Raw genomic sequence first — 10,038 nt, 5'->3', positions numbered from 1 at the left:
CACGTAAATAGACAAATAGAAAATTAGGAAATGAAATTCCAATTTAACAATCTGAAATGGGAGTCACACAATTCTAAAATGTATCGTCATGGTTGATATTTGAGGTATTAAATATGCGGTTTCACTGGGTACCTAAGTGTTCTGGAATCTTCTCGAATCTCTCCTGTATCCGTAGATCTGTAACAGGCAGAATTATGTGTTGCTCAGTACACATAATGCACGTTTTAATAGAAATATAATCCTGTACCTGTAAATTATGTCTAACTACTTTCTATGATATTCAATTGAGAACTTTTATCAATGTCAATTATTGCATACATATTTTAATTGAAAATTCAGGTATGAATTATGATGTATTGTGATCAGAATTGCAGCAGTTTATAACTCATTTTTCTTCCTTTTTTTCTTTTTTATCTACCGAAGGAAATAAAGAGATGGATCATACTAGGAAAGAAATTGTTTAAAAAAAGGTCAATAATTATAACACAATAAAATAGCATTGTCACCGCTAAAACCTGATATATTTATAACAATATAACACAGTGAAATATCATTGTCACCACTAAACGTGATATTTTTATAACAATATAACAATGAAATAGCATAGTCACCACTAATATTGATATCTCTGTTAAAATATAACACAATAAAATATCATTGTCACCGCTAAACGTGATATATTTATAACAATATAACACAATAAAATATCATTGTTACTACTACACGTTCATAACAATATAACACAATAAAATATTGTTACTACTAAACGTGATATATTTATAACAATATAACAATGAAATATCATTGTTACTACTAAACGTGATAGATTTATAACAATATAACACAAGAATGTTTGCCTTTAACATATTCATCACAAAAATGCTTGCCTTTAACGTATTTATCACAAGAATGTTTTTCTTTAAACGTATTCATCACAAGAATGTTTGCCTTTGAGATATTCACCACAAGATTGTTTGCCGTTAAGGTATTCATTACATGAATGTTTGACTCTAAAGTGTAAATCACAGGAATGTTTGACTCTAAAGTGTAAATCACGGGAATGTTTGACTCTAAAGTGTAAATCACGGGAATGTTTGACTCTAAAGTGTAAATCACGGGAATGTTTGACTCTGAAGTGTAAATCACGGGAATGTTTCAAGGGGTAACATATCATGTATTAATAAAAAAGACTTTAGGGCAGCAATATATCTAAACAGATGTACACTTGGTATGGTATTACATGAAGTGACGTTCCTTCAGCAGAAAGTACTTAACTATTATGGAGGTTAACGTAGAAAGCAAATTGATTTAGATATTTTATGAACCATCTATCACATCGTGCCTCTTGGACAGCGGTGTTGCCCTTTTCACTACGAGAAATCGGGGCGTCTTTTAAAAACGTCATTAAGAGCCTTATGTGAAGACATTTACCATGTAAATTCATGTCTTTATCGTAACCCTGAGGGGTGTAGTACTTCCCACGAGTTGTTACGAATCCTGTATCCTTCATGTGTCGCTTATTTGATTGAAGGATAGGAAGCCATGTCGAGACTTCTTTCTTCCTTCATATCCACTAGATTCAATTACAAAGTTTTCCTTTTTCCGTTGTTGGGTGTTCATGGTCAACTGACCTGGATACTATTTACGATGAAAATATTGCAATAATACTTCATTCATTAAAAAATGGTTTGATTTTGTTTTATAACGGCACGGCGTTACATATAGACTTTAAGTCCCTGAGAGCAGTGAGTTGACATAATGAATAAAATACAGACATGATTACATATATGATGTAGATATGATGAACAGGGCTTTATCAGGTGAAATATGTTTGTCGTTTTCTTCATAAAACATCTTTCACCTTCCCATAAAAAGTTGGCAACTCGAGAACCTGATGCAATGTGCAGCATGTTGGCTAGCTTGATAATTATCAAAGAGATAACACAACCACTGCACAATTAACACGCAATGTAGCAGTAGATAGCAGACGACATGTCATGGAAGACTACAAAGCGTATTTAAAAGTTAATAATGTCCATGTATCATCTCCTGTCATTATTGTCACGTCTCAAAGCACACTCGGCTTGACCCATGGTCAGTGAATTGATCCGTCACACAAAGGTCACATGGATTTAATTGACTAATATTTGCGCACAGGATTACCTGTGAATCGACAGCGTGTTCTGTATATATAACACAATTATGGGGATTATTTTACTTGTATAGGCCATGCTTGAACGGACACGTTTTAAAACCCGTTCTGGCCTGAGCTCTGTCGAGAACTGGGACGGGCCCACAGTAATAACGAGCTTCAACAAGTGTACACCCAGACACACATTCCTCGGGGAATTGTTCCGTATACCCATGGTAAACAGTGATAGGGTTTAGCAATATGGCGGACTTGGATTCGGCAGTAACGTGGTCAGAAGATCTGTTCTCGGTCAAAGAGTCCGTGAACAAGCTTGGACTGCCGTGTATGGTAAAGGTTGTAAATGGCTGCACACATGCAGATTTTTCGGAAGGCCATTTGTTAAAGCTCGACTTCGGAATAGCTATCAAAAAGGTAGCGGCCTGTTTTGTGTCGAAAAGGCCCGACAGCGGGGACAAGACGAACAACATATTTATACCCCTGGGATACGAGGGAAAGGTGAGGATAGCTCGTGAAGACGCGGGCAACAAGATATACACGAGTCTGAAAGATCTTATAGAGGACTTCCCACGTTATGTACAGGCGGAGGAAGGATTCTCATCTACTGAGGACGGTAGCGGCAAAACGTTGGCGATACCGACTAAGGCCAAACTCGAGCTGGACAAGGCGATAGGAGTGGCAAATCTCTACTGTAAGTTCAATGATAAGACAATTCTTCTAACTTCTAAAGATAAAATCAAGTTCCGGTTGTTAGCCGACGACACAACATATACTTTACAGGAAGTCGTGGACAGGTTACACTTTCCACAAACCGTCCGATTTCTTGACCCACAATTTCAGATGGTAGCCAAAACAGACCTGAACGGAGAGAGCTGTGGAACCATCGGTGATACTCTGGAATTGAGTCGTGTTACAAGTCATGAAGTCATTGTGGGTCTCCTGAGACCGTCAGTGATTCCCACATGCGGACCTGGAAGTGTTAAAAAGAAAGTGCAACCCACGCTCGCTTTGTTTCCACTTCAAGCCAGTGCTGCTGTTAACGATATAAAAGTCAAGGCTGCTGTAGACAAAAACGACAAATCATACAAATCGACGATGGCGAAACTGTTTCCCCAGACAGTGGACAGGACACTCATTCAAGAAAGTTTCTATGTCGATATGGCAAGTAAGGTTAACATACACATACAGAAAGACAATCGTTGGATTACCGTCAAACCAGCACCAGTCAAAAAAGTGTCTGTTCCCTCCCCTGTGGATATCCCACCACCCCTACCCAAGGGCAGGGAGGAACGAAAAATGTCACCTCGGGCGAAAACACCAACCTCGCCATCAAAGGAAAAGATTCAGTTATCTCCTCGGGATACAAAATCTCCAACCATGGACGATAGCCCCAAATCTCCAAAAGATAAAGATGGTAATAAAAACAAAAAGGACAAAGATAAAAAGGACAAAGAGAAAAAGAAAAACAAATGTAAAGAGTCACCGAGGGCCAGTAGCGCAGGTTCTGGTAAGTATGATCTCCGGTACGGCTGACGGTGATTAATGTTTACTGTAATTCACAGGTATCGGGATATTTGGTTATACGAAAAATGACACGTTGGAATGAAACTGCACTAATTACAGTAGCTCAAGTTACCAGTGTATGCATTCAAATGTAATTCTACTGCATAAAGTAAAATTTGATATCTCGGGAACGTGTTGTTTAATTTGACACTACAGTTTAATTGAGGATTCGTTTTAAACGCCATTATCTGTAGTTTCTTAACATCATGATGTTCATAAACAACTTGGACGAAATAAAATTGTCTTTTTATTGCTTTATTCACTGAAAATTGTTGTTAACTGTTTTAATGTCTAAAAACAACATATTTATTTTATTCAGGCAGGTCGAATACCCCTTCTTCTCTCCACATACCAACTGATGAAGAGGTTCTTCCTATCGCCCCTTCCACGCCCTCACCCTCCCCGCCCCTTCCACCGGATCTACCTAAGAGGAACATGCCCCGCAAACCACCGCCCTCGACAACAGGTGAGTAATGAAGGGAGATTATTGTCCTAATATGACCTGATTAATACAATCCAGTTATTATTTGATCAAGCATTTTCTGTTTTTGACAAGTTGAACTGATCTCAGTGTTGGGCTTGTCACGAACTTGGTATAACATGCCTACTCCGGATTAGACAAAAACAGAGATTATGCGCGTAAATTTCGGGTAAGTTCAGTTGGAACAGATCAATTGTTTTGATTTACTGTTCAATCAAGAGGACAGCACAACCGCAAGAATATTGTATAAAAAGGTTGGTTAACCGCAGGTTATCATCTATAACAACAATTCACAAACGCCCTTCAGAAACTGGCCAATAACACATTCATCAGGACTTGTTTCTAAAACCATGGAAATTTCCTTGTGCGGGGGAATCGTGATTTAAATAGACCACTTTATTTTGTCTACACCCACACAGAACAGTAATCAACTGTGTTGTATTTACAAAGATTTGATTAATAAGCTGTCTGTCGTCGTATCAGCCAATCAATGGCCAGAGCACCAGAAATAGTATTTATTATAGGTGAAGTTATTTTTAGTTACTGGTGATATTATCTAAATACCTTTATTGCTTATATGTCTAAATTATGTTTGTCTACTTTATTTAAACCCCTTTACGATGCTGAATTATTTCATGTGAAAGGTTCGAATTTTTTCGTTTATATCACGCACAGATGATTTTGTATGTATCCAGTATGTATAATATCATGTCATACTCCGTAGATCAATGAAGCAGGCACTGTTTGATGATGATGTATGTTATCTCCGATTGTGACTGGAATGTTATTGTGAATGGTCTGATTTATACCACGGTTACTGTGTTCAATGTCCCCCAAAGTCATTCTAATGTGTCTAGGTAACCATGTCGTGTTGGTTTATTTCTTTGAGGAGTGATTATGTTATTGAGCTATGATGAAACATTCATCTTATGTATTTACAGTAGCAGATCTAAAGGAACCCCATATGCTCTAATAAAATCATGTGGAAACGTGTGGCATATATATGAATATTTATGGTACATTTAAGTGGATACGTATAGTACATTTATGTGGATACGTATGGTACATTTATGTGGATACGTATGGTACATTTATGTGGATACATATGGTCACGTATGAGGATACATATGGTCACATATGGTCACGTATGTGGATACATATAGAAAAGTATGGTACATGTATGTATGGTTAAGGGTTGATAGTAGATATGGTAATGTATGGTAAAGGATTGTGAGTTTGTATGGTAATGTATGAATAAGTGTTATGATTATTTATGATATCGTTAAGGCTGTGAGCTTGATCTCAGTCGTTAAGGGTTGTCAGCATGATGTCGGTCGTTCAGAGCTGTGAGCACTAAATCGTTTGTTAAGGGCTGTGAGCACGATGTCGATCGTTCAGGGCTGTGAGCACGATGTCGGTCGTTCAGGGCTGTGAGTTTAGTGTCCGTCGTTAAGGGCTGCGAGCTCGATGTCCGCCATTCAGGGTCGTGAGTTAATTGGCCGTCGTTAAGGGCTATGAACACGATGTTGGTCGTTCAGAGCTGTGAGCACGATGTCGGTCGTTCAGGGCTGTGAGCACGATGTCGGTCGTTCAGGGCTGTGAGTTTAGTTTCCGTCGTTAAGGTCTATGAGCACGGTGTCCGTCATTCAAGGCTGTGAGCTTAGTGTCCGTCGTTCAGGGCTGTGAGCACGATGTCGGTCGTTAAGGGCTGTGAGTTTAGTTTCCGTCGCTAAGGGCTGCGAGCTCGATGTCCGCCTTTTTCAGGGCCGTGAGTTTAGTGTCCGTCGTAAAGGGCTGTGAGCTCAGTGTCCGTCGTTAAGGGATGAGAGCTTAGTGTCCGTCGTAAAGGGCTGTGAGCTCAGCGTCCGTCGTTAAGGGATGAGAGCTTAGTGTCCGTCGTTAAGGGCCGTGAGTTTAGTGTCCGTCGTAAAGGGCTGTGAGCTCAGTGTCCGTCGTTAAGGGATGAGAGCTTAGTGTCCGTCGTTAAGGGCTGTGAGCTCAGCGTCCGTCGTTAAGGGCTGTGAGAACGGTGTCCGTCATTCAGGACTGTGAGTTTAGTTTCCTTCATTCAGGGCTGTGAGAACGATATCCGTATATGGTGACCAGATTTGATGTCATGTTTCTGTGTCCAGGTTATGGTATATCAGTGTGATGGGTCTTTGTAATGTCCGTCGTTGAACCCTTCATATCACACACCGCCAGAACATGACTTTTGGTACCACAAGAAGGTAGAACCTCACACAACAACCAGCTATTGTAAGTAGCAGAGCCTTCCTATTGTGAATGTGATGCATGTTCATAATGATCCTATATTTCTACAGATAAACCAAACAAACCCACACAGATGCCGCTACCAGACCCCTCGGATTACGAGACACCACTAAGCAATACTAAAGCGGTGTCTCCAGTGACGTCACAAGGTAAATTTACTGACTTAAGAAACAATACACCTGCAATCATGCTGAGACTTACATAATAGACATTTCATGTGAAAATGGTTACTGTTCATTTGGTTGGTGACTAGGGGTCTCTTTAGCCCGGATATTTGCCTTATCGGCTAAAGTTTGGATATTTCTCTCCACTGGAGTTTTGAACTTTTATAACTTTTCTGCTCTTTCTACTGGCCTATCGAAGTCCCACCGCTCTGTGCTCTTCATTCTCTTTTGTCGTATTTTACCAAAAGAAGTTAGGCGTTAGATCCTCTACAAAGATTGTGCGGAACCATATTATATTCTTCACCAACCAATAGATTTTGTTTACCAACATGCATTGTGTGATATATTTATTTTTTCATTCTGTTGAAGAAAACATTTTAAGCACACCCTCTAAAAAGATCTCTCCTCGTATTCTGAATTCAATTCAATGTTCTTCTAGCATTAAACAGAATAAGGATGTACTGAGCAAGTTCATCATTGAAATCTGAAACTGTTGTGATGTTAACTGAAATAAAGTACAGTACCTCATTGTATTGCCTTTCCGCCATTTGCAATTTGAGAACATTTGTTCTAGTCATACCGTTACTCCAGCTTCTTTTCTCTTGTGGTTTGTTTATCATTTTCCTCGTGAATGAATTATATGAGATTATCAACCAAGAATAAATTTCTATTAATAGGACAAGAAAACGAGTACTTGGGCCTAGCACCAAGCGCTGCTGGAGGTCATTACTCAGAGTTACAAGGTAAGTTGCACCTAACATTCGATTGGTTTGATCACATCTGGGGTCAGGGTTCAGTCCTGTGATGGTGCTATGTCAATTGTTCTCCGTTGCCTGTCGTCCAATTTTTATCTAATAAAAAGACTTCCTTTACAATGCGCCTGAACCAGTTTTCACCGAACTAACCTAGTTCTCCGCCCTCCTATGAGTGATGGCGAACGCGATGCGAAGTGTACTTAATAACTACAAACAAGATTGTTTGGTCCTACAAATGTAACATGCAGAACAAGTGAATAACATCCATTGAAGAGATATACGGGTATTGGAAATGTATTACATTCATGCTACTAAGATTGAACCCTCGGATTTAATGGCCTCTGATGAATACGCCGCGCTCCGTTACAGCATCGCATAACTACATGTTCACTTGCTCAATAAGAATAAAGTCCAGGTTTTATCCCGCCCGTGAAGTCAAACCTGCCCATGGTGTTCACTCTGTTCGGGAGGTCCACCCTGCCCGTAGGGCCCACCTAATGCAGTTTGTCCATGGAATCCACCTTGCCTGTAGGGCCCACCTAATGCAGTTTGTCCATGGAATCCACCTTGCCCGTAGGGCCCACCTATTGCAGTTTGTCCATCATGTCACAGTTTCGGGTTCTGGAGTTCTTCCCTCCCTTATAACCCTATTTTATATCACTTAATATAGGACAGATTTCATTGGTTGATCAATAGTGTGAGTTGAGAATCTCAACATTTGCAAGGCCATTGTTAACTATAATGTCAAAGCTAGTTAGGATTTCGAAGGGCTTGCAGCCATTTCTTTTTCATTCACTAACCTGATTTTTTTTAAACAACATGGACGAATGGCTTTGAATGGCAACAAAATATAAACACACTAATTTGTTTTACAGATGAAGGGATATATGACGACTTGATAATGGACAGAGAAGAACCAAGTAAGCTATAAATGTCATCCTGTGCCATTTATTATCTGGGAAAAACATGCAGAAGATTGTAAATCGTGGTTGTACATGTCATAGTGATTTTTTGAAGAGATATTCATTTCGGTTTGAAGCAAACCTGTTTAATAAATCCAATATAACATGGACAAGGGTGTGTGATGCTATTTATCACATATATTTTACCAGAGAAAAGGCGAAAGACTCTCCATGTAAGAAAAGTTCGATTTTAATTATTCTAATCATGTTACGTGAATAAGTAATGTAATATCATATTACGTGGTCAATAAATGACGTCAGCAACGTGACATTTCACGTGGCTCAAAGTTACCATGTTTACGGCGTGTGGGAATTACATCCAGAATGTTTAATTAATGTCATAGGCATACGTATCTATTGACGTTACACCGGACACCGTAACATTATAACAGCCATACGAGTTCGTATTATATTAGGTCTGGTTACTAAAACTTCTGAAATCTAAAATTAAACTAAAATGTATTTGTCGATTTATTTCCAGACACGAAAAAGGATAAGGAAAAGGATAAAGACAAAAAGAAAAAGGGTTTCAAAGTATGTATTATACATGTAATGCTGCTTTTTGTCAGATCCCACTGTATCTCCTGTACATTTCTTATATAAAGTAACACAAGCAATATGGAATAACAACCACTGACGATGACCCAGATATTGATGATTCAAGTAATAAGTAGGTCAAATTATTGATATGAAGGTCATGCCAAATTTATATAGGTCAAATCATTAATAGATATGTCATTCAATCGATTTGCCGTTCAAACCATCAAAATGTAGTTCAAACAATATTTTGGTCTTTGAATGCACATATCATAGACTCTCTTTTTATGTCATGTATATTCTATATAGAGGATAATATACAGACTATATTTAGGTCATGACACCCATGCCAATCAATTCTATAATCCAGATGTAGGCCAATAAAATGTAATGTGTCATGAAATAAATATATACATAGGTCATACCATTCAAATATAGGTAAATAGTTCTAATGGGTTGAAATATTAGGGCGTGATATCAGTACATATTAAAGGTGTGTTGTTTTATTTTCAGTTTTTCACGGGAGGAAGAAAGAAAAAGCATGAGGTACCAAGAACAAGTGTTACCGAAGTGGCCACTGAACCCTTGGAGCGATCGACAATGCCGATTGATAAAGTTGCGGACATATCCTCCATAGGGAAAAAAACAAAACCGGTCGGTACTGTCAGACCAAATTCTCAATCCCTGCCGGAAAAAACCGAGAAACCGACGGAATTCAAGTCATTTACTGTCGTTAAACTGGTAGAGTGTTTACGTCAGTGTGGACTTCCGGATCTCGCAAAACTTTGCGAAGAGGAAAAACTGGATGGAGACTTCCTGTCTACCTTATCAGCAACCGATCTTACGAAGGAGCCATTCTCCCTTAATCCTCTACACCTGAAAAAACTGGAGAGAATCAAAGACGGGTGGCGACCGACGGAATGAATCCTTGTTAAAAATTTGTTATCTATATATTGTCTCGGCCGTCACATCTTAGCTTTCTTGTTGTACATGGGGTTATATATAGTAGACATTTAATGTCGCGCTGGTTCGTGACCAACTTCAAAGTATTCAAAATCAAAAAAAAAAGTTAAAACAAGTGTATGATGTTTTTCCCTTGATTAATGTCCTCTATATCAGAAAGGTGGCCATTTGCACATATGAGTTTGAATCTTTT

At 38.9% G+C, this 10,038-nt stretch overlaps 1 protein-coding gene across 1 annotated transcript; it reads left to right on the top strand.

The window, feature by feature from the left end:
- The first annotated feature begins 2,392 nt into the window (after positions 1–2,392).
- Positions 2,393–9,806, top strand: LOC132556945 (proteoglycan 4-like). The gene is made up of 7 exons (XM_060221410.1): positions 2,393–3,656; positions 4,032–4,178; positions 6,515–6,613; positions 7,306–7,371; positions 8,259–8,303; positions 8,827–8,879; positions 9,396–9,806. The coding sequence occupies exons 1-7, from the start codon at positions 2,393–2,395 to the stop codon at positions 9,804–9,806; spliced, it is 2,085 nt and encodes a 694-aa protein (XP_060077393.1).
- Positions 9,807–10,038: the final 232 nt, after the last annotated feature.

Source organism: Ylistrum balloti, unplaced genomic scaffold (genome assembly GCF_031769215.1).
Source record: "Ylistrum balloti isolate Yb309-2 unplaced genomic scaffold, AGI_CSIRO_Ybal_v1 Utg370612, whole genome shotgun sequence".
Classification (NCBI taxonomy): Eukaryota; Metazoa; Mollusca; class Bivalvia; order Pectinida; family Pectinidae; genus Ylistrum; species Ylistrum balloti.
This window is presented reverse-complemented; position numbering and strand designations above follow the sequence as displayed.